Raw genomic sequence first — 24,973 nt, 5'->3', positions numbered from 1 at the left:
CAGCCCTTTCCAAGACCCAAGAAGGGACCCTAGCACTGAGTTCACATGGTCATATGTTGTTTTCTACTCTTTCAAAGGAAGATGTTATTACTGACTCTCACGATGTTGGATGTCTTCCCAGAATACTCCTAGCCATACTATACGCCATCTCACAAAGGGCCTATGGATGTGTCTCATGGTACCTGGCACCAGAAGTATGTGCCTGGCGGAGGAGAAAGGGTCACTAAATCCTACCCACTCTCAAGGGTCATAAGAGATTAAGTTTCAACTCCTGGAGTGGAATATCTACATAAATAACTTAGAATTCTTCTCAAAGTAAGATTTGTTTCTTCTGCCCATTTAATTATTTATATTCAATCATTTATGCATTGAGTCATATATATTTGTATTTTGTTTATATTTTATATGTACAACCTCTCTTAGTGGACAAAGCTAGGAAATATATTATTACCTTGTTTTAATTCTTTGTTTACATCTCTGTGATAGGTAACCTGTAAAAAAGGCCCCCAGTGATCCCTGCCTCCTGGTATTCACACCCAACCCCGTTAAAGAGGGTGGGTTTGACCTACTGACCTCCTTCTAATGAATCAAATACAAGAGTGATAGTATGGCAATTACAAGAATAGGTTAAAAAGAGTGTGGCTTTCATCTTGCTTGCTTTCTCTTGGTCTTTCCTTCACACTCTCTGAGAGAAGCCAACTGCCATATCGTGAGCTGCCCTATAGAGAGACTTATGTGTTAAGAAACTGAGGGAGGCCTCTGGCCATCAGCCAGAAAGCAACTGAGGCCCTCTTTTCATCAGCCTCTGAGAAACTGAATCCTGCTAACAGACATGTGAGTGAGCTTGGCAAGAGATCCTCTCCCAGTTGAGCCTTGAGATGACTGGAGCTCCACTGATACCTTGATTGCAGTCTTGTATGAGACCCTGAACCAGAGACCCTGAGCTAAGGCACATACGGATTCTGCATGCACAAAAATTATGAAGCGAATATTGTGTTAAGCTGCTAAGTTTTGGAGTGATTTGTTAGGAAGCAATAAATAACTAATACAATTTCTTTCTTCTCTTCAAGATTAATGGTTCTGAAACTCCACTTTGGAGAGTATGTTTAAAAATACATATGCCCAGGCCCCCTCCCTGAATCCTGGGTGATTGTTTTGTGCAATTAAGTTTGGAAACTAATGTAAAAGGTTACAGGGCAATCCACTGGGGATTTTAGGAGAAAATGGACTTTCCTTCTTTTTAATGTATCTGATCCTGGAGTTCCTCACCCAAATAAATGGCTCAGCTTCCTTGGCAGAATCTAGAATAACCGAAACTTCAGTAGTTATTTATTGAAAAGAGAAGAAATAATCAGAGTTCTCTCTTACTCACTGCGCAGCCTTGAAAAAGTCCCTTGACATTTCTGTGCCTCCAAATTCCTAACAGATTAAAGGACTATAGAGCCATTGTTTAGGCAGAGATTTATCCATCATTAAGTGTATTTTGGGCAATAGAAAGGTGACCAAGGTCAGTCGTGGGCCAGTTTCCTTGCAGATATTTAACAAAAAGGTCAGATTTCCATTTGTTTATGTTGGTAGATGGTAAGGCTGAATTCTCTCATAGAAGGAATATGGATCCAAGTCAGACCCATATTCAAAATATGCCTCGCCACTTATCAGCTGTGTGGCCCAGGTCTCAATTCCCTGGCCTGCCCATGAAAGACATTTAGTCAGCTGTGTGGTATGATCCAGTGGTTAGTAAAGTAGGGGACAGACAAACGTCCAAGTATGTCCATCAGCCTGTCTCACATTAGGTTTAATGACAGTCCCATTTGGTGAGACAGGTTGAATAATCTGCAAGCTTTACACAGTATCTTCCAGAAAATCCAGACCCTTTCTCTCTAGTTTAGCATTTTTTCCAGCTCCGACTGCCCGTCAATAGAAAATATAACACATTGAAATGGGCCTTAAGAGGTTCTGAGTTAGAATCCAGAAAAACCTAACCGGCAAAAGACCACTGGGTAGTACAGTGAAGTGCCCATGTGAGGGGCATTTTAAGACAAGGTGAGGCCAGATGTGTCATTTATTAGCTAACTGGTCACCTTGAGGCATGTTTGTAAAGAAAAGCAGGTTGAATGCTTGTTTCTTAATATTTACCAGTTTTCAGAATAATTATTACATATCAACTATTTTGTTACCCTGAAATAGAATACGTATAAGAAAGACAGTTTTAAGGCTTGGTTTGATTCTCCATTTATTTACCAGTTTTCAGAAAAATGAGTTGGTTCCTTCAAATTCTCTGAAGGTCATCAGTGATATTTCTTTTCTTCTTTATCTTTTCCAGTATCAGTAAGCACTCAAGAATTTTACCATTACAAATTAGCTTTTTTTTTTTTAACATTTTATTTATTTATTCGACAGAGATAGAGACAGCCAGTGAGAGAGGGAACACAAGCAGGGGGAGTGGGAGAGGGAAGAAGCAGGCTCATAGCGGAAGAGCCCGATGTGGGGCTCGATCCCACAACGCCGGGATCACGCCCTGAGCCGAAGGCAGACGCTTAACCGCTGTGCCACCCAGGCGCCCCACAAATTAGCTCTTATCAGATCTTTTCTGGAGAGATTTTTATACAGAGAGAAGTGGGACTAGATGCACATTTATGGAACATCCTCTAGACACTGGGCTAGGTGTTCTCCCTTACACTATTTTTATTGTTGATTCCCACAGCAGTCTTGGAAGGCAGGTGCCATGATCTCTGTTTTTTAGAGGAAACTGAGGTCCTCAGTAACAAAGTGACTAGTATAGAGTCATAGAGCCAGCAAGTAGTCAAAATCAAGATCTGTCCGACCCAAATGGCACCATGTAGCTTTTCAGACACTGAGTCACCGGGTAGGGCTTACTGGTTACTTCGCCAACCTCCTATCTTACCTCTCACCATATACCCTCCTCAGGATATTTATATATCTCAGGATATAACTGTTTTGTGACCCCAAGTTTATCACTCATACTTGCAAAAGCAGTTCCTTGAAACTACTAAATACCATCTAGATTTTTGTTGATTACATTTCATTTATATATTATTTTACTTAATGAAAATTTATCATATTATATTTCGCCCCCCTCCCCCAGTAAATTTAGTTTATTTTTTACTTTTTTTGTGTGTGGGGGCACCTGGGTGGCTCAGTGGGTTAAGCATTTGCCTTTGGCTCAAGTCATGATCCCAGGGGCCCGGTATCAAGCCCCCTCATCAGGTTTCCTGCTCAGCGGGGAGCTTGCTTCTCCCTGTCCCTCTGCTGCTCCCCCTGCTTACACTTTCTCTCTCTCATATAAATAAATAAAACGTTAAAAAAAATTTTGTGTGTGGTGGGCTCCTACTCTCTTGGATCCTGTCCTATATATTCAGGTAATATAGGCTGAAAACCTAGACTGTATCTTTCTATATATTTTCCATGCTCAAGGAATCATATAAAGATATACATTTATATAAACATATGTAGGACAGGATTGTTTCCAAAAATCAGGTAATAGCATATATATACTTTGAAGTATATTTTATTACTTAACATTGTGGAAATCCCTCAACGTCTCTTTCTATAGTTCTCATTTCCCTTTCTTAAAGGTTTTCTAATATATTTTTCATAATAGTCCATGGCCTATAGGTATACCATCATTTACTAAAACATTCCACTATTGATATGCATTCATTTGATGTTGGGTTTTTTTACTGATATTGTTTCAGGGCTTTTTGCCAATATAAACAACATTACAATAAACATCTTTGTTCTATGACTTTATGTACTGACGCTTTTTATTTCCATGGTTTGGAATCCTGAGGACAGCTGAGTCAAACAACATATTATCTTTCAGAATAGATTTTGCTGAATTGCTTTTTTAAAGTCTATAATAATTTACATTTCCACAGCAAAATCTGAGAGTTCTCCTCCTACCCATTATTCCTGCTTGTCATTTTGATTTTTTGCCAGTCTGATCAGCATCGTGATTATTCCCTTTGTTAAATTAATTTGCATTCCCTTATTACAGGTGAGTTTAAATATCTTCATGTTTATTGGCCACATGGACTTTTTCTTGATTAAATACTAATTTTTATTCTTCACCCAATTTCTATAGGGTTGTTTAATCCTTTCTTGACATTTTGTGATCAATTTTTGAATGTTAGCCTCTATCCACCGAGTTGTAAATTTACCCGCATATCTATTGTCTGTTGATGTTGCTTATGCATTTTTTTTGCCACACAAAAAATTGCTTTTTAAAACAAGTAGAATACGTCCATTTCTTTCTAACTTCTCAGTTTCTAGTCTTAAGGTCTCACCTCCTTCTATAGTTAGTTATATATAGTCTCCAAGATTTTCTTAAAGGATTTTTGATATTTTATGTTTTACAGTTGAGTTTTTAATCCATCAGGAATTTAAGTTTTTTGGTAAATAATACTTATAGATACAATTTTATTTTCATTCAGATAAATACAAGTTCTTTTATTTATAATTATTTCTCATCCTCTAGCATTTTATATTTTGACATGTTTCTTAGTCTATATATTAGTTTGATAGTATGTGTATAGAATTTATGTATAATATACATATATCAGAGCGGCGTGCTCAAAACATTTTTAAGCTGAAAGCAATACTTCATCAAAAGGTTTTAGAAACCACCATACTAGACCATAAACTCCCTGAGGACAGTAATGTTTTCTTTTATTTTTGAATCCATTGTTAGGACAGTCTCTAGCACATTGTATGTGTTCTGAAAATAGTTTTAAAATAATTGGATAAATGAAAACTGCCATTATCTGATTCATGGGTCTTAAGCAATACAGCCAATGAGAAACTTGACATTCCAGCTGTGTCCTGTGGCAAGATATCTACGGCTAAGAACAAGCAATGACTCATAATAGCAGGCAGTATAACTTTATTGGTGTCAAGTTCATACATTTTTAATATGGGAATATAAATTCTTAAAACCTTAAGAGACTTCCTTGGGCTTGTAATACATAGGTGCTTATGAAATTGTTAATTATCTTTTGTGACTACAATCCCTGCCTTTTAAGGCCAGTCATCTAACTCTCTGTAATGGCAGTTGGCGAGGAAGAATTAATCGTCTCAATATTTAACGTCAGAGGCACGATTATATTTTAGATTTTGAACTTCCAAAAGACAGACACTATTAAACATACATTGTAAACACTACCAAAAACGTACGTCATCAATTATTAGTTGGGAAAATCCCAATTGTCTTCTCCCTTTCTGATACACAAATTAACCTTAGGAAAAAAATAGCAAGTTGTAGCACCTGGCTGGCTCAGCTGGTGGTGAGTTCAAGCCCCACATTGGGCATGAAAACTACTTAAGGAAAAAAAAAAAGCAAGTTTCTGTGTTATTGCATTGTTTTTGATAAAAATACTGAACAAAATTTCATTTACTCAATCAAATGGATTATGTTTAACCTGTGTCCTTTGGACTTCCTCTATTTACTTTCTTACAGCTTTTTTTTTTTTATAGTAAATGTATCACAATCTCCTTTTCCCTTTTCCTTTCTTTTCCCCCAGTTCCAGCAGTTTGTTGGTCTGGTTGATTATTACAATTTAAGCTGGTGCTTCTACCGCTGGACTTTATGCATCATTTCTTTTTACTTTCTGTTTTACACTCACTATTCACTTACCACCACTCCCTCTTTTGACTTTTGGAAACAGAAAGCATGCCAGAGCCTTGTTTTTCCTATAGGTCAAATGGTGTGAAAGGGACCTTTTCTATTCCCCTTTGCTCGTATTTTCTTCTTGAGATTGTTAGAAGAGGATAACCAAAAATAAGGAAAAGGAAAGAAATTTGAGAAGTAACTGTTTGGATTTTAAATTCACTTAAGAATCAAAGTATTGGACACAATTGCATAGAACACGGTCTGGAATTTTTTATTTTTTTATTTTTTGGAAGTAAGCTCTACACCCACCTTGGGGCTTGAACTGAGGACCTGGAGAGTCTCATGCTCTACGACTGAGCCAGCTAGGCGCCCCAGGGATATTTATTCTTACACATTCTCTTTCCTCTTTAGAGACCTCTTAAATTCCTTGAGACTTTAATACATGAGCTACGTGGCAAAATCAAATTGTGAAAGAGACTCTAGGCTCCATTCAGTGAAGTTATGGGTGCAATGGATGCATTATTCTCAGACTGGCCTATGGAATTTAAATTACACTTCTATTTAAAGGAGTATCTTTAAAAAACAAGATCTATACTTAAGCAAAAACAAGACCGACAGTACCTAGCACTGATAAAAGTATGTAAATCCTTACTATGATAAAGACAATATAAAAAAAACTTAAGACGAATTTGAGAAGATTCTCTGCCTATAAGTCCCTTTCCCTTAAAAGAAAAATAAAATCCTTCCAAAAAGTTATTATTTAAAACAAAAAAAAAAAACTGTACTATGCAGACTTCGCGCTTAGGAAGACAGTGAACACTAACAAGAAATGAACGCAATCCAAAAAACACCTAACATAGGGCTAACGTTCTTATCAAAACTCAAAAAACTTTAATAAAGATTATTAAGACTCACAAAAACGAACGAAATATCACGAAAATACTTTATTAAACCTGAAAGAGCTGCCAGAGAAAAACGTACCGTTTGAATTTCCGAACGCAGGAGCAGACACTTTCCTTCAGCGCCGGAAAGCTGGGAATTGCAGTCGGGAAACTGCAACGGTTTCTCCGCCGGATTCAAGTTTCTTTGCTTAATGCTTAATGGACGGAGACCCGTTCGGTCCAAGTCCAGTGTTCCTGGGCTCTCATTGGACTCTTCCGTTCAACACTTTGTGCCTTTCCCTAGGTCACCAATGAACGCTTTAGTCTAAGAACGCCTTCACGTACTGGACGTCTTATCTCGCGTTGGAAGGGCATCAACCAATGAGAGGGCAGAACTAACGGATGTTGCAGGGTCATGGGGGAGACTCTGTACAGCCTTTCCCCGCCAGCGTCCTCCCTGTTTGGCTTCTCGAGTTAACCCGGTCGTCTGCCATCGCTGAGGCCGCGGCTGCGCACGGAGGGACCCGCTGTGCGGCTTCTGGGTCTCTCTACCTCATTCGTTGCTGTGGCCCTGATGGTGCGGCAGGCCCTGGACTCCTAAAGCTCTGGCGCGGTATGTAAGGGTCCATGGGTGACAGACAAAGCGGTGGAGCCAGGAAGGCCGCGGAGAGCGGCCCCTGCATCAAGTTTGCGAGTCGGCCTGGTCCGAGGCGCTCTCCGCTGGCCATCTCCGGACCCAGCAGTGCGTCCCATCAAGCGCTTTAAAGCGCCCTGCCCCGATGTGTCCTTTGAAAACTGTTAGCGTTGTTCATTTCCTTTCCATCCCCCGCACTCCGATTTTTTTTACGAACCCTAGCGTAATTAATGGATGTCATCTCGCTTCTTCGTGTCTCCAGCTTGTTCTTTGGTAACTGTTTTGTGCACCTGCATGCCTGCCAAGAGTGGAAGGACATTGCTGTGTTTGTCTCCATTCAAGAGAGATCAGCATTCACATCCCTGTATTTTAATAACTTCTTGGAGGCCTTCGTGCAGTTAGCAACTCCTTTCGTGATAGTGCACTGATGTGTTAGGGAGCTGCAGAATATACCCCAACACCTGGTGGAATAGAAGTACCACAGGATCAAGTATTGTTCTTGTTTGGTAGTTATTGGCGCTCGCTTCAAGTTCTTATTTTCTTGATCCTGATGATCGCTCAGGATTATTGAGAGGAAACGGAAGCTTAAGGAAGGTAACCTAACTTCTCGAAGAGTTACAGTTAGTTTCGAGTAAGGGAAAGCCAGATCTGAATTCAATGCTTACGTTATTTTTTTAAAAACTTGCTTAACTGAATGTGGATTTAGGTTGTGGGTGTGTACTTTCTGCAGCTCTTGGTTGTAAGACACCTAAATCATTCTTTGAATTGAATGGTAAGTTTTGGCTGAAGAAAAGAAAATCATAATTATAGTCTCACATCTATCACCTAAATTCCCAGTTCCAGCAGGATAGGCTTCACCTGGGAGCTTTTTGGAAATGCAGAATCTCAAGCCTCACTCCATCTACTGAATCAGATCTGCTTTTGAACAAGATCCCTTAGGTAATCAGAGTGCTCCTTAAAGTTTGGGGAGCATGCATTGTCTTATGATCTGTTTGTCCAAATTGAACTAAAGAGAAAATAAGAGGTATGCAGTGTATGCATTTGGGTTCTAATAGATGAGGAGAAAGGTTTTTTTCATGTTTTCCTCATTTGCTAGTGACGCTTTGACTTTTTGTTATGTCTGTATTGGCAAGTTTAGCTTAGCAGCCAAAAATCTTAAAACAGGAAAGAATATTTAAAAAGTAATTGAAAACTAACTTGTAGGGGTGCCTGGGTGGCTCAGTCGTTAGACATCTGCCTTTGGCTCAGGGCGTGATCCCAGCGTTCTGGGATCGAGCCCCACGTCAGGCTCATCCTCTGGGAGCCTGCTTCTTCCTCTCCCACTCCCCCTGCTTGTGTTCCCTCTCTCACTGGCTGTCTCTCTGTCAAATAAATAAATAAAAATCTTAAAAAAAAACAAACTTGTAAGTCATCAGGTATTGATCTAAAAAATAAAATGATTGAGACAAGGGAGATGTTAAATAGTGCTGCTAACCAAATTTCAAGAACCTTCTGTTTATTCACAGATACTGTACACAAATTCTCTATCATTATTTCCCTCCACAATTTTGTTCCTTTGATCAAGAGCTTCCATTTTCTTTCAGAGGAGTCAGTAAATTTGCTACTACTAGTGGGTTTTTTTTTTTTTTTAGTTCATTTGGTTATCTGGTAATGAAACTGAAACATAGTCCCAAATTCACTTACTGTCATGTTGCACACTAATTATTCAGATGTTCCCATATTAAAATGACATGCAGTTATCGACCACTGTAAAGTTTTAATTGCTCTTATTTGCACCAGGATTCACACCTGGTGTGCTTATTAAAATCATGTGTTGGGCCCTACCTCCAAGGATTCCTGGTGAGGTCAGGGTATGGGCCTTGGAATCTGCATTTTAATAATCCCAGCTTATTCTGATGTAGGCTGTCCAGGTCCACATTTCTTGGCATTAGTATTTTAAATGAAAAGTGTAACTAGAAAGTAAGCTTCTTTTTTAAAAATATTTTCTTTATTTATTTGAGAGAGAGAGTGAGGGAGAACACGAGAGCGGCAAAGGGAGAAGCAGACTCCCCGCTGAGCAGGGAGCCCGATATGGGGTTCTGTCCTGGGACTGTGGGATCATGACCTGAGCCAAAGGCAGATTCTTAACGGACCGAGCCACCCAGGCGCCCTGCAAACTTAACTTTCATTTGAACCTAATGCAGTACTCGTTATAGAAGAAGAGAGCTGTGTTGTTGTTGTCGTTGTTTTTAACTAAGTTTTGGTTCATTGGTTGCTACAAAATTACTCAGATAAGTGTATTTAATATGTTATTTGAAAATTATTTTGAGGGACGCCTGGGTGGCTCAGTTGGTTAAGTGTTTGCCTTCAGCTTCTGTTGTGATCCCAGGGTCTTGGGATCAAGCCCCGCATCAAGCTCTCTGCTCCACGGGGAGCCTGCTTCTCTCTCTCCCTCTGCCTGCTGCTCCGCCCGCTTGGGCTTGCTCTCTATCTGTCAAATAAATAAAATCTTTAAAAGAAATTATTTTGAGATCTGCCAATTTGAGAATAAGAGAGGGTAAGATAGACTGAATACCAAAATGTATCATTTAAAAAACATTTTTTCCAGCCCAGGAAGGCTGACATTTTTATCAAACAACTTGAGGGTGTGAAAATGATATAATTAACACATAAAGACTAAATGTATCTAATATGTGAATTGGTGGTAAGCTCTAATTTTTGTTTACCTGTTTCCATTTTCTCAACTGTTCCATAGCTGTCTTATAAAAACTGCAATGTGAATTCCTCAATCCACAGAAATATTGATAATTTAACAGGATTCAGGCAATTCTCAGAGAAACTTGATATTGGCAAGAATATTAAATAAGTAAAGAAAAATGAACTCTAACACTGAGGAAGTTTCTCTTGAATTTACCTAAAAACCCATTTAATTAAGGGGAGAAATAATAGCTTCTGTCTACCTTTCTTGCATCCATTTAAGTACCACAGGAAATGCAGTTCTTGACCACAGCTGCTGCCTCTGTTGTTAGGATTTTTGATGCCTTGTGATATTCCTGACCTTTTCCTTGGAAGATCCTGATCTCAGTCCTATCCTTGTCTGTGGGCTTTGAAAATTTGAAGTTTTAAATGTTTTGGCTTTTATTCATCTTAAGGGAACAGGAAAGGCCGTAACTTTTTCAGCATCATTACCACTGAATAATCATCTGAGGACTCCTTAACTAAAAATGGAGCTCTCCAGTTCCACAGCCGGAGGTGAATGCAAAAGGACCTCTTCCAGTGTATTTGGTTCTTAAATGTAACTTGGCTCTTGGGCCTTTGAGCCAGTAATTGGTTCTTCAGGTTCCAATTTGGATAAGATTTGTGCTGGTGACAGCACATAAAGCTCATAGGTAAGGTGGTTTGTAAACAGGGATATTGAGGACGCTGAAAATAGAGGCACCTAAGAGGCAGCATGCCCCCCAAACCCATTAGTCTTGTCTTTGTGTGTTCAGTCTATTGCTTTTTTTGAAATCCTTTTTTAAAATGCCACAGTAACTATAATGTTTTCATTTTTTGAAAATAACCTGCCAAATACCATCTCGCCCTGTTTTCTCTGAGTCCTTTATTTTGCATTTGCTTGCATATCTAAAAAATTTAACTATTTAATGTATTTTATCTTGAATAGAATTTCTTTTTGCCATGTGGTATGAATTAAACTTGCTTAGCAGTGGTTTTAAATTGCTTAGAAGTCATTCCAATACCATTCATTGAGTAATCTTACTGTTTTTGATTGATTTTTGGTTCCATGTAAATTAACACTTTATTTATTGAGCATTTACAATGTGCTGGGTACCAGTCTAAGCCCTTTCCATGTATTGTTATTTTATTTAGACAGTATACTTTTGATAGCTGTTGTAATTAGCCCTCTGTTACAGATGAAGAAACTGAGACAAAGAGTAAGGGATTTGCCTAAAATCGTATTTACCAAGCAGTGGGGCCTTGGTCTGACTCACTGAGAGCCTGCTTTCTTGCTTTGAATGTATGAATAACTTTCCTGGAGAAGTATCTTTATACTGGACAGCCCCCCCCACTACTGCTTTATTATTTATAGCTTTGTATATTTCAATACCTGGTAAGGCTAGTTCTGCATTATTACCCCCCCCAATAGCCTTTAATAGTCTTTCTGGAGTTACAGAAAAATTTTGTCCCTCCCCTCCCTTCCCTAATTGGCATTGCTTTTGAAATTGGCACTAAACATACTCATTTATTCATGGAAAGTATTTACACCTTTATATTCTTACTAATAAGGAATATGCTGTGTAACTTGGTTAATGAAAGTTATTATTTTTAACTTTCTGCACATGTGAAAATTATTCCTTGATATTTTGTTTCTTTGGCTTTTGTATGTTGAGCATGTTATATTTTCTAAAATATCCAGGTTTGCTTTTATGGGGGAAAATGTATGCGAATTTAAAAGGACTATATGGAGGGGCACCTGGGTGGCTCAGTCGGTTAAGCAGCCAACTCTTGATTTTGGCTCAGGTCATGATCTCAAAATCCTGGGATCAAATCCCACATCTCACTCAATGCTCGGGACGAGTCTGCTGGAGATTTTCTCCCTCTCCCTCTGCTCCTACTTCCACACATGCGTGCTCTCTCTCTCTCTAGTTCTTTCTCAAATGAATAAATCTTTAAAAAAAAAATAAAAGTGCTGTGTGGAAAAAAAATAAAAACACTATGGAAGGAAACAAACTGGGTTGCTGGAGGGGAGTCGGGTGGGGGGATGGGGTAACTGGGTGATGGACATTAAGGAGGGCACGTGATGTAATGAGCACTGGGTATTATATAAGACTGATGAATTACTGACCTCTACCTCTGAAACTAATAATGTGTTATATATTAATTAATAGAATTTAAATTAAAAAAATAAAAAGACTATGGAAAGTGGAAAGACTTGATTAGGAGATAAGACTTCAGTGCACTTTTATACTCACTAGCTTTTGTCAAATGGGACAAATTATTTAACTTCTTTGTGACTGTTTCCTTATCTGTCAAATGAATTACTTCAAATTGTGTTCCATTTTTCTGAATATGGCACACTCAGAGATGGACAGGTGTGTTTAGATTCACTTCAGATTCACTGTGATCTCCCTAACTCCTGGGGCCTGACACACAGGGTGAGATACCCTTCTTGGCTTTTGTTTTTTGTTCACAGCGTTTTTTGACTCCCTCCTTTTTCCTAGGGTATTTTATCTTTTGTAAACCCAGTATGCTGGGTTTTATTCATAGATGAATAAGGAAAAAAGCTTTCAGCTAGCCACCTTTCCCTGAGACACTTGTATTAGGCTCCAGAAATGTTCTAGAGGAAAAAAAACACTGGCAGTGGTATAATTTGAGGTTATGTGCTTGAACTGTAAAGATCTTGTGGTATAATTTGAGGTTATGTGCTTGAACTGTAAAGATCTTGTTTATTGTGACTTTAGCGTTAAAATATGTATTGCTAAAATGGAATTTATTGGAATATTGAAGATGACATATGTTCTTTAAATATTGTGCACATAAATAACTTGATTTTTTTTTTTTAGTCAACTTCTTATGTTCATTTTACTTAAACTGTGGAATTGCCAGTTCTCAAGTTTTCGTGTGATTTAGATTCATCTGTTTCTTTCTAAAGGTGTTGTAATCCTGATTATTTGACAAATGCCAGAATGTAACCTCAGTAGCCTAGAACTAATTTTGCAAATCGTTTCTACAGAATTCAAGATTTTGTTCACGTGTATGGCATAGAAGATGAATTCTTCCTCCTCCACCATGAATGAAGAGCCTGATGCTCTCTCGGTAGTTAACCAGCTACGGGATCTCGCAGCAGATCCATTAAATAGAAGAGCCATTGTCCAGGATCAGGGATGTCTGCCTGGGCTTATTTTGTTTATGGACCATCCCAACCCCCCTGTCGTCCACTCCGCTTTGCTCGTAAGTTGCCTTTAGTAATTTTAGTCTCACTGTTACAATTTTGCAATTCAGAAGAGTTTGAAAAAGTGTTAGATGACATGGTAAAAAATTAAAAGTGACTATAGAGCAAATAGTAGTAAGTCTGTATTTCAGTATGTGCAAACTCGTGTGTGTGTGTGTATAGTCCTTTGACACAGATGGTCGCATACTACATACGTGGAATGTTCTGCAACTTCCTTTTTTCACTTAAGAAGTGTTGAGGATTGTATCATTTCAATATGGATAGACACATTAAAAAGACATTGTTTTTTTATTTTATAATACTTTAAGATCTGAATCACATACCATACAAGTCACTTATTGAAAGTGTATCATTCATTGGTTTTTAGTTTATTCAGAGTTGCAGAGCCATCAGCACAGTCAATTTTAGAACATTTTCGTCACCTCAGAAAGAAACTCCTCTACCTATTGCTTCCCACCCCCCCCCAAGTAACCACTTTCTATCTCTGTGTTTGCCTATTTGGGCAAAAAAAAAAAAAAATGCCTGTCTATTTTTTACATAAATCGAATCATGTAATATGTGGGTTTTGTGACTGGCTTCTTTCATTGAGCATAATGTTTTCAAGATTTCATGTATATTGTCACATGTCTAGTACTGCATTCCTTTTCATGGCCGAATAATACTCCATTGTAGGGAAATGCCACATTCTCTTTATCCACTTGTCAGTAGATGGACATAGCACTTGTTTTAGTAGAAGATGGGAGGGAAAGATAAGGAAAGAAGTGGAAAAGAGAAGAACCTACAGGATCATAGCTAATAATGTAGAAGGAACTACCATGTTATGAGAAATGTGAGAACCAGAAAAATGTGAAAGAGCAATGCAAACCAATCAGGCAAATCCAGAATGTGATAATTTCCCCCGAGGACAAATAATCTGGTTCTGTGAGCAGTAAATTACATTAAAAAGAAAGATAGTTGGGGTGGAGGAGAGGAATAGTGGTAGCTGTTAAAGATTAAAAGTGACTTAAGAGACTTGTCAGACAAGGGTAATATGTGGACCTGATTTGGACCCTAATTTGAACAAATCAACCAAAAATGTAATTTTTTAGATAGTTCGAAATGAATATGGATCAGATGGTAGGTATTAAAGAGTCATTATTACTTTTGCAGGGTACACATTTATTAACTTAAAAAAATCTAATTTCCTAAGGATTTACTGAAGTACTTAAAAATGAAATTGTATGTTCTCCGATATTTGCTGTAAAATACTCCAGTTTAGTTACTGATAGAGGAGAAGGATGAAACAAGAATGCCAAGTGGTTGATAATTGTTGATGCTGCATGATGAGTTCAGCGGGGTCATCACACATTTTCTCTACTTTTGTGCCTTCTAAAATTTTCATAAGAAGAATGCTTAAAAGAAAATTATTGTAATAGAAATTTTAAACTCATTGCCCTTTACTTAACCCACGATGAATTCCCATTCAGTCTAATTTCACAAGTTTGTACACAACAATAATATATGCATTTTCCTTTTCAAAAATCAAACTTCATAATACAGATTTTCTATTTTAACCTCATAGATGAAATTTAACAGGCAAAACAGATATTGACAAGTGAATAGTAGTAACAGATGGGAAAATTTGCATGGCCCCTAGTTTGGTCTTCAATAAGAATTGCAGCAAGGATGAGAAGAGAGAGTGTTGGTCTCTAGATAGGGACTTGGGGTTGAAGGAAGAACGGGTTTTTTTTGGTGGACTAGACTTGGACCTATTTAAATTCAGAAGGCTAGGGGCTTAAAAAAAAGAAAAGTCTAGGGGCCGCCAGAGTGGAAGAGGTTTGAGGAGGCTTTTATATTTGTTATGGAAAATGGGACAGGTTGCTGACTGAGGAGAATGGTAAGGTTGTTCAGCAGTTTTGAGGGCGGGATTAGCTTGGTACGCTGAATTGATAAGGTACTTCTGGCTTATCAGACTCCTTTGTCACCTCCCCTCAGGCCACTCTAGGCCCTGAGAGCCAGAGTTGGGTTTGTTCGGGGTTGTTTCTTGGCCAGGTAAGTTGTGTGGGAGGTTGGGCAAGGGAATTCAGGATTTTTGGCAAGAGAGTAGTTGAAATGATAGCCTGTAGATGCCAGGCTGAGTAGGAAGGAAGTCAAGTCATGGAGGGACAGAGCCAGAGAGAAAGGAGGGGAATAAGTGGGTGCAAGTTCCCACTCAGGTTGAAGAGCAGGTGTGGAGTTTTTATAATTTCATTTTCTCTTCACTCTTGGCTTAGAAGCTATATTCCTTTCTTTGGTTTCATATGCTTTCTAATGAGACTGCTGTAATTCTTATCTTTGTTTCTCTCTACATAATTCCTTTTCTGACTTTTTTTTGGTGACTTTATCACTGTTTTTCAGCAAATGATTATAATGGGCTTGGTGTGGATGGTTTTCTTTGTGTCTTGTTCTTTTGGGATTTGTTGAGCTGCTTGGATCTGTGGTTTTATAGTTTTCATTAATTTGGGAAAATTGTCATCCACTACTGTTTCAGGTTTTTTTATTGCCTCCTCACTCCTCTTCAGTACTCCAGTTTCATGTACGTTAGATATTTCATGTTGTCCTACTCTTGTTGTGCTGCTCTTTTTTTTTTTTTTTTGCTTTAAGTCTTTTTCCCCCCTCTCTGAGCTTCATTTTGGATAGTTGATCTTTTTTTTCTGTAGTGTCTAATCTGTTCTTAACCCATGCAGCGTTGTTTTCGTTTCAGATACTATGTTTTTGTCCTCTAGAAGTTACATTTGGGGCTTTTCAGTACCGTCTGTCTCTTTCCTCACCATGCTCATGTTTTCCTACTCATCCTTGAACATGTGGAGCATATTTATAATAGCTGTTTTAAATGCCCTTATTTTCTAATTCCATCTCTGTCACATCTTGGTCTGTTTCTTTTGATTTCCCCCCCCTTCCTGGTCAGATCCCTCCTCTCTCTTATTCTGCTCTGCAAATTCTAGCCACCTGGGGTGTTTTCTGACACCAGCCAATTCTCAGATTCTGTGTGGGCACCAGCTGGGTGTCTAGCAATTCAGTTCAATTCAGACCTGCCCACCTGGAGTTAAGTGTCAAACTCCCCAAATTTAAGGCTTACTCCCACAAGACTGCCTACACTTCAAAGGCCAGTTGCAAGTATCAGGTCACCCGAATTTCTGACTGAGCAGCTATAAATTGGGTGTTACAGGGACCCCCTCCTCAGGTTCGATAATTTACTAGAATGCGTCCAGAATTCAGGAAGTCACTTGACTTATATTTACCAGTTTATTTTACAGGGTACAAATGAATAGGTATATAGAGCAAGGTCTGGAGGGGTCCTGATGCGGTACCGTCTGTCCCTGTGGAGTCGGGGTGTGCCACGCTCCTGCGGACTGATGTTCACCAATTCAGAAACTGATATTCACCAATTCAGAAACTCTGAATCCCCTTGTTCAAGAGTTTATATAGAGCTTAATCTCCAACACCTCCCCACCTCCAGCCAGTGGGTGGGGCTGAAAGTTCCCATACTCTAATCTCTTGGTCTTTCTAGTGACCGCCCCACTCTGAGGCTATCTTGGAGCCTCAGCCCCACTCACTTCTTCTACATAAAGCCAGGTGTGATCAAAAAGGCTGCCTTATGAATAAAAAAAGAAACTGCTGTCCCTCAAAATTCCAAAGGCTTTAGGAGCTCTGCGCCAGGAAATGGACAAAGACCAAATATTTATTTTTATTACACTGCACCACCCTAACCTCCCCACCTCCTATCTCTGCATCCCTAATTCAGCAAGACCAATGGGCTCCATTTGGGTTCCCCCTCCCTATGCTACTCTGAAAACTGCTTCCAAAGCAGTAAGATGGGGGCAGTTACAAGGCCTTCCTCATCATTTCTCTTCTCTCAGAAGTTATAGTCCTATGCTGCCTCTTGTTCAGTGTGTTTAATATAGGTTGTCCTGTTTGTTAGTTTTTTGTGGAGGGAGGGCAGTTCCCATGGCAGTTAATCCTTTATGGACCAAAATGAAAATCAAAGTTAGGAGTTGCAGAAAGGATAGGAGATTATAGACAGAGGTCATTGAATTTGTGATTTGGTAGATGGTACCATTTTCAGTAATAACCAGGCCCTTGGGAAATGTAGCGTAGAGGACCAGTAGAAAATGTGAAGGTCACTAGGCTGAGATGGCAGTTTTGGGTGGTGTGGTTCACAGACTTATCCCAAGAATCAGGTGCCAAAGTCTTTGGTAAGTGATGAACGATTAGGAGCTCTGTAGAACAGCTAAATGAAATCCCTAAAGAATCTGCACGTGAAAGAAATACTTGCAAAAATGATAATTTTTAAGAGAAAATAAATTTTAAGGAAAAAGCACCCTAGAAAAGTTAAACTCACAAAATAGAAATTTGTGTGAGTTTATTTTTCGCTTTTCAGGGGGGAAAAAAAGGATATTTTAAAGGTGAATTGTAAAACTAGAAACAGTTCATTCTGTAAAAGTGGTTGTATGTTTTGCCTCTCTCAGCAGTTTATTTTAATTAATGTGTAAAAAGCATCTAGGATGGTGGCTATTGGGACTATTCCCTGCCATTAATAAATAGAATGTGGTTCCTTGTATCTCTTTCAAGATGAAGTGGTGAAAATAAAGACGGAACAACCTAATTTTGACCTTGCAGATAAGTTAGGAGCCATCATTTCAAAGAGCAGATTCAGCTACTTCAATTCAAAGGATCATTTCTCCCCTAAGGGACTGCTCTGATTATCACATTTAAAGAAGAGTTTCTAAACACCTCAAAACGAATTGATTCTAAAAACAAAAACCTATTTTTCACTCTTTTTTCTCTTGCAGTAAGTTAGTAACAGGTTTAGTTTTGAATAGTCTGGAGTTGTGAATTAACCTGTCCCTGTTTTTGCTGTAGGCTCTTCGGTACTTGGCAGAATGCCGTGCTAACAGAGAAAAGATGAAAGGAGAACTGGGGATGATGTTAAGCTTGCAAAATGTTATACAGAAGTAAGTACAATAGAGGGTGTCTCCTAAGGCAGTAGAAAAATGGATCTTCCTGTTAAACGTATGCTGATCGTTAATATATCATTTTACGGAAATTTTTATTCTAATATGAAAGCATGCTTTTGTGGGTTATATGTCCAGAAATGTTCTGATGGTCAGTGTTCTGCTTATTCTTAAACATCGATATTAATAGTACTTATGAAAATGCTCAAATTTTATTTAAAATGTTGATAATTATGGTACTTATGAATCATATCTTTGAAAAGAGAAAATCCTACCTTGTATGAAGTTACGTGAGGTATATGTAAATTGATTTGCTAGCAGAGCAACACAGGTTACTAATCACATTTGAAAGTATGCAAAATCGGGGTGCCTGGGTGGCTCAGTCGGTTAAGTCTCTGCCTTTGGCTCACATCATGATCCCAGGGTCCTAGGATCAAGCCCTGAGTCGGGCTCCCTGCTCAGCGGAGAGCCTGCTTCCCCCTCTCCCTCTGTTGCTCCCCTTGCTTGTGTTCTCTCTCTCTTTCTCTGTCAAACAAATAAAATCTTAAAAAAGAAAGAAAGTATGCAATATTTCAGTACCTTACAAAGTTGCTGTTTCAGCCCTATCTTACTCAAAAGAAGTAATCATGGCATAAAAGGGCTTTTGATAAGATTTTCTTGAGCATTATTAAGACATTTCTCAGAGACTTAAGAGCCATTTAATTTGAATTTTAGCAAATGGGTGGTTTTTGATTGTACCTTTCATCTTACTAAGATTTTTATATCCATTGTCTCATTTTGTTACTTACAACTTTTTGAGGTAGATTTGACAGATAACAGTTTTATGGGTAAGGAGAAAAGAAAATACAGAGTCCAAGTTACTTATCTAATCTTTTAGCTCTGTTGTCCCTAGGAATTCCTCGTTTGTTCCTTAGTGTTTGCTGATTTCCTGTTAGAAGGCTAGAAATTGAAGATTAAGTATTTTGATATTTCTACTGTGTCTGGAAGCAAAAAAGGTATGCTTCTGAGTCTTAATCTTAGTTTACTGTGTATTTTGATCTTCTACTAGACTTGACTGCCTTTAAAACTATACTGAGTAACCATTTAATTTTATTTAATTATTTATTTATTTTAGGTTACTTATTTGTTTTGTGAGAGAGAGAGAAAGAGAGAGAGAGAGCAAGCGCACACACGCAGGGTAAGGGGCAGAGAGAGGGAGAAGCAGACTCCCCGCTGAGCAGGGAGCCTCATGTGGGACTCAATCCTAGGACCCCGGGATCACTACCTGAGCTGAAGGCAGATGGTTAACGACTGAGCCACCCAGGTGCCTCTAATTTATTTGATTTAAAATAAATTGAGTAATTGCCAACACACCTGTCTTGTATTGGCATTCTGTCTCTTGCCATCTAATAAATGCAGACACAGGAAGTACTGAGAAGTGTCCCAGTACAGGGTATACAGATGAGGTAATTTGTAACGACATAGAAGTTGTGACTCTGTAAACCCTTGTCACCCCCTCCTGCCCAACTGGGTCTTCTTTTTCTCTTTTCCTTTTCTTTTTTTTAAGATTTTTTTATTATGTGTCAGAGAGAGCACGGGCGGGGGGCAGAGGCGGAGGAGAAGCAGATTACCCGCTGAGCAGGATGTCTGATGTGGGGCTCAGTCCCAGGACCCCAGGATCATGACCTGAGCTGAAGGCAGATGCTTAACCGATGGAGGCACCCAGGCCCCCAGAACTTGTATTTATTTTAAAAGGCTCTTGGGTGGCATTTCAGAGTCCTCTGCATTCACCTTCAGGTTTTTGCATGATCTGATGCACGTTAGGAGGTCCAGCTGTCTGCAGCTCCCCACATCAGCCTCAGCCACAAGTAGTTTCTTTGAGCTTCAAGGGTAGGATGTGAAGTGTCGATTTATAACCCTCCACCTGACCTGGAAAGAATGCATTAGTTGTAAGTGTTCTGTTCGAATCACAATTCCAGTGCAAACCTAGTCACAAATTGCATCTCTGGCACATCCGGTGCTTTTAGCTTCTGCACAAATTCAACATGGTAACCCCCACAGCATTCCAGGACATAAAAGGGTCAAGAACAATAAATATCCACTGTAAATGACCACAGGAAAGAAGTCTTGCAGTTTCTTTGGCTTGAGTGCTCACAAAAGTTCTTCTGTACTTCCCAAACGCTGATGGTTAAATTATATCAGTGAAGAGTCATCCAAACTGACTTCCAAGGCAGTGTGCGTTTTTTCTTCATGTTCTTGGCTTCTGGATAAATTTTTATTAACCTTAGTTTTTTTCGATATCTCTAAAATATTCTCATGGGGTCAGCTACTTGGTAGGCTAGTTCTGTGGTGCCTTGATCTTTGATAATGACAAAGACAGAGACTGAAGTTTTTTTCTTGTTTTTATTCTAGTGGTCAGTTAGGAATAAATAACAGAAAATGTTAACTGCCATCAGTTGTGTTAATTATTCCCTGTGGTTCGAGGTCAATTCCACCAGTAAAAATTTGGATTATCTCTTACTTGAGACAAAGAATCTCTTTGACCCTCAGTTTCCTTATGAAAGCCTGCAGTGACACCTGCAAAATGATTGAGGACCAAATGGGATAATATATGGAGAAATGCTTTGTATATTTTAAAATGTTATATAAAATACAAGGTTGCATTATTCTTGTTTCTAGAATGCTTTAATGCCATATAGTTAACTATTTTTAACTGGCATATTAGCTCTGTTGGAAACAGTGAAAGGTTTAAGCATAATATGGATGCCTCTGCAGGGCTATTTTATTCATATGATGACTTAAGATTATGTATTCCTTTAACAGGTATAGATAGATACTGAAGTTGAAAATATGTGGTAAAAATTATTTAAGTGTAAGAAATTAGATGAAAAAATTGATGTTGCTATATTAAAACAGACTTTAAATTTGAACTTTAAAGATTTAGAGCAAGTTTTAGAGGTCCCATAGATTAAACCTGTAAAACAATTTTTTAGTTTGGTTGGCTAAGTTTGTAGTATATATGTGTATATGTATGTGCGAGTATATATGTAAGAGACAGACATCTATAAAATAGTAGGGAGACTGTTTATATCTTTGTAAGAGAAGTGGTGTGTCAGTTCAGGTTATTGGCATATCATCTGGAGAGGAAATCTTAAGATGTAGTTAGAAATGGAAGAGGTTTGTTGTGGGGTAAAGTCTGTAAAGATAGAGGAGAATGAGGAAGGATTGGACTACAGTCTTCAGACTTCAATGCAGATCTGTCATCTGTAAAAGGATAATGAAGAGGCAACTGAGTGATTCAAGGAGTCTCGAAGTGCAGTGCAAATCTGATAGTCAACTCAATTGGGACCTCCAAAGCAAGGATTCCTGTGAGAATGAGCTTTGCCTTAGGCAGAAATGGCCAGTCCCTGGTGTCACCACTGCTCAGTCATTGGCTGGGAGCTGCCCATACCCCTTCTTGGTATGAAGGTTTGATGGCTCTCAAAGCCAAGACAGCTGGTGGCTCTCCTACTTCCTGTAACCAAAGGGCAAGCTTCTTTCTTAAAGGGAGGTCCATGAAGTAGATCTCCTTGGCTGCCACAAGTGGCTTAGCTTTTTTAATTCAAAGTATGTTTTTTAGGACAATGTGGTGATCATTGCCAGGTTCTCCAGTAGTAAAACAGATGTATAGCCATTGTATATTCCGTAATAATTTGATCCTATAGCCCTCTGAAAAGTGGAGATATGATAATTTGTATGTACATTTTGCAGCTCATTTGACTTTTAGAGATCTCGGATTTGAAGGTTGCCTTTTAGTTTTTGTTTTGTTTTAAGATTTTATTTATTTATTTGACACAGAGAGAGAGAGCGCGTGCAAGCAGGGGGAGCTAGAAAGAGAGGGAGAAGCAGGCTCCCTGCTCAGCAGGGAGCCCCAGGGCTCGATCCCAGGACCCTGAGATCATGACCTGAGCCGAAGGCAGACACTTAACTGACTGAGCCACCCAGGCGCCCCTCCTTTTAGGCTTTTTAAAAGTCACCTCTGTTTACCAAAATGACCATCTTTAGGAGTTGATTGCTGTATTTGAATGTTATCAGGGGGTTAATAAAACTACGTGTTTTGGCTTGTAAACGTTAAGACTGAAGTATTGGAGAAGTATCAGACTCAGGTTTTGGTTCAGCATTTTTAACTTTGTGTTGGGAACTGTCTTGTGGCTTGGACATGATTTTCTTTTAAGAAATTAGATTGCTCTGGCAGTTTTATTACCTTTGCATCTGCTTGTTTCTTTTGGGTACCTCCATTACAAATCAGAATGAAAAATTCTTATAGGGCCAGGTGAGTTTTATGTATATGTAACCGATTTGGTAAATATGTGTTCTTAAGGCATTATTGTGCATTTGACATCTGTGTTACTAGATACGGATGACTGATTTATTGTTATTCTAACTTAACTAGTTTATGAATGAATTGGTACCCCATTGTTATATAGATCATTTTGCTAAGCTATAGCAACAAGAGGTCTTTATTACATGCCCTAGTTACTTTCTTCGATATGGCTGTCCGCATGACAGCTAGCCAGTTAGGATGGGATTCCAATCAGTATTTCTGTTTAGGAGTACTGAGTTAGGGAGAGTTTTAGCTATGATTCTATGGAACTATGCAACTAAGGAAGTATAAAGATCTTCCCATACTCCAGAAAGACTCCTAGAACATGAAAATATGTTGTGGAGGGATGCTGCTCTATTCACTAAAGAAAAACGTCCCACTTGGCAGTGATTGAAGGGGAAACCAAATAGCAGAAGTTAAGTATGAAAAGTGGACATTGGGGAGTCTGGGTGGCTCAGTCGGTTGAGTGTGGACTCTTGGTTTCAGCTCAGGTCATGATCTAAGGGTTATGGGATTGAGTCCTGTAGGGAGGGCTCTGCACTCAGTGTGGAGTCTGCTCGGGAATCTCTTCCCCTCCTTCTGTCCTTCTCCCTGTGTGCGCACATGCTCTCTCTCTAAAATAAATGTATAAAATCTTTAGAAAGTGGACATTATTCTTCACATAGGATGTAAAATAGGGAAAATTCTTCATACCAAAATTTTCACCCTTAATCACCATATATTATTTTGTTACAGAATTTTGCTGAGGTTTTAACATGTATTCCAACAGCAGGTTTTACTTGTGTTGAGGTCAAATGGATGATTACAGATCAACAGATTGACTTCAGAATCACTGTTACTTTCAGTTATCTAATTGTGAAGAGAACTTCAGTTCTCTGTCATTTGGAATAAATCTGACATTATGTTCTAATTTTAATCTCTTCCATAAATACAAACATCTCATTAGAGGTTAGAATCCTTTTACATTTTATTTTTTAGTTCTGGATCCCTTTATGAAGAGAATTTTTCAAAATGTCAGCTTAAGAAAACTTTAAAATAGGATTTAAGATTTGGTATTGGTATTTGTGAGACATTGCAATTGGTATTTCAGGAGTAATACTCCTGATAGAAGATGCATTTTTATAAAGGTACTTGTGAATATCTAATATGAAGTATACTATAAATAAAGCCACTTTAATAAAATGTGGCATCTCAACTTTAAAATACCTCATTTCATCTGGAGAACTTCCCAAAATCCTAGATTTTGAAAAGGTACCATGATAAATGGTGGTCTATTCTTCTTGTTAAAATCTTAGATGAAAGGTTTGTGCCTTATTTCTTTGTGTTATTTCCTTATGTGTTTTTCCCATGTTCGTTCGTTTGTTCTTTCTTTCTTCCTTTCTTTCCTTATTTATTAAGATTTTATTTATTTGTCAGAGAGCATAAGTGGGGGAGCAACCGGAAGAGGGAGAAGCAGAGTCCCCACTGAGCAGGAAGCCCAGTGTGGGACTCAATCCCAGGACCCTGGGATCGTGACCTGAGCTGAGGGCAGATGCTCAACCGACTGAGCCACCCAGGTGTCCCTGTGTTCTTTTATTTTTTAAAAATGATTTTAAACTCTTAATTGCAAGTATGCAGTACATGGTTTATTTATAAAAATTAGAAAATATAAAAAAGAAGAAAATCCGTAATGTGATTTATCTTTTAAATATGTATTTGTACATATATATTTTTTTAACTTTGGGTTGAAACTATATCAGACTTATGGATAAGTTGTAAAAGCCGTACAACTGTATCTAGATACCTTATACCTAGATTCCCTAACTTCACCATTTTTCCATTTGTTTTATCATTCACTCTCCATACATGTTGTTTTAGGGTACATACATATTCATAACATACATATATTCATTGTGAAGTATGTCTTTTAGGGTTGAAAAAGTGCCCTTTCTCACATTAATGCTTGGATTTGGAGCTGGAGTTCTGTGTTATTTGATATCAGTACACAAGCCCTGTGATGGTCGTTTCTATTTGCCTGGTCTGTATTTGCCCATTCCTTTATTTCTGAATCACTTTGTTTTAGTTGTGTCTTGTTTTGTGAGCCAAATGGAAAATCTTTTTCTCTTAATTGGTGAGCTAAATCCATTTTTATTTATTTATTTAAGATTTTTTATTTATTCATTTGGCAGACAGCAAGAGAGAGGGAACACAAGCCAGGGGGATTGGGAGAGGGAGAAGTAGGCTTCCTGTTGAGCAGGGAGCCCGAGGCAGAGTTCTATCCCTGGTCCCTGATCATGACCTGACCTGAAGGCAGAGACTTAAGGACTGAGCCACTCAGGCACCCCTCATTTGTATTTTTTTGAGTGACTGATACGTTTAATCTTAATTCATTTTTGATATTGTTACCCCATATATTATGTTGTAGTAGTGTATCTTTTTCTACATAGAGTTTTCTTTGTTCACTTTGAAAATTTCTTCTCATGCTTAAAAAGATTTGTGTTACTGTTATAGTGGTTGCTTTTGCACTTACACTTTTTAAAAATGTTCTAAGTTGCCTGTTTTCTTATTTAAACTTCCACTATCTTGATTGTTAATTCTTTTTT

The 24,973-nt window shown here is 38.5% G+C and overlaps 1 protein-coding gene across 2 annotated transcripts in view; it reads left to right on the top strand.

Moving 5' to 3' along the window:
- The first annotated feature begins 6,916 nt into the window (after positions 1-6,916).
- The window catches only part of ARMC1 (armadillo repeat containing 1), a 37,621-nt gene continuing 19,564 nt past the window's right edge, over positions 6,917-24,973 (top strand). Inside the window, exons 1-3 of one of the 2 annotated variants that reach the window (XM_011221197.3) lie at positions 6,917-7,123; positions 12,858-13,075; positions 17,958-18,049. In XM_011221197.3, coding sequence (XP_011219499.1) covers positions 12,893-13,075; positions 17,958-18,049 — 275 coding nt within the window. In that variant the 5' untranslated portion in view covers positions 6,917-7,123; positions 12,858-12,892. Of the gene's footprint in view, positions 7,124-7,975; positions 8,084-12,857; positions 13,076-17,957; positions 18,050-24,973 lie in introns of those variants that run through there. The other variant, XM_034668134.1, reaches the window with a different exon arrangement.

This window comes from Ailuropoda melanoleuca, chromosome 9 (genome assembly GCF_002007445.2).
Source record: "Ailuropoda melanoleuca isolate Jingjing chromosome 9, ASM200744v2, whole genome shotgun sequence".
NCBI lineage: Eukaryota > Metazoa > Chordata > Mammalia > Carnivora > Ursidae > Ailuropoda > Ailuropoda melanoleuca.
The sequence above is the reverse complement of the archived record's forward strand: the minus strand, read 5'-3'. Positions and strand labels throughout refer to the sequence as shown.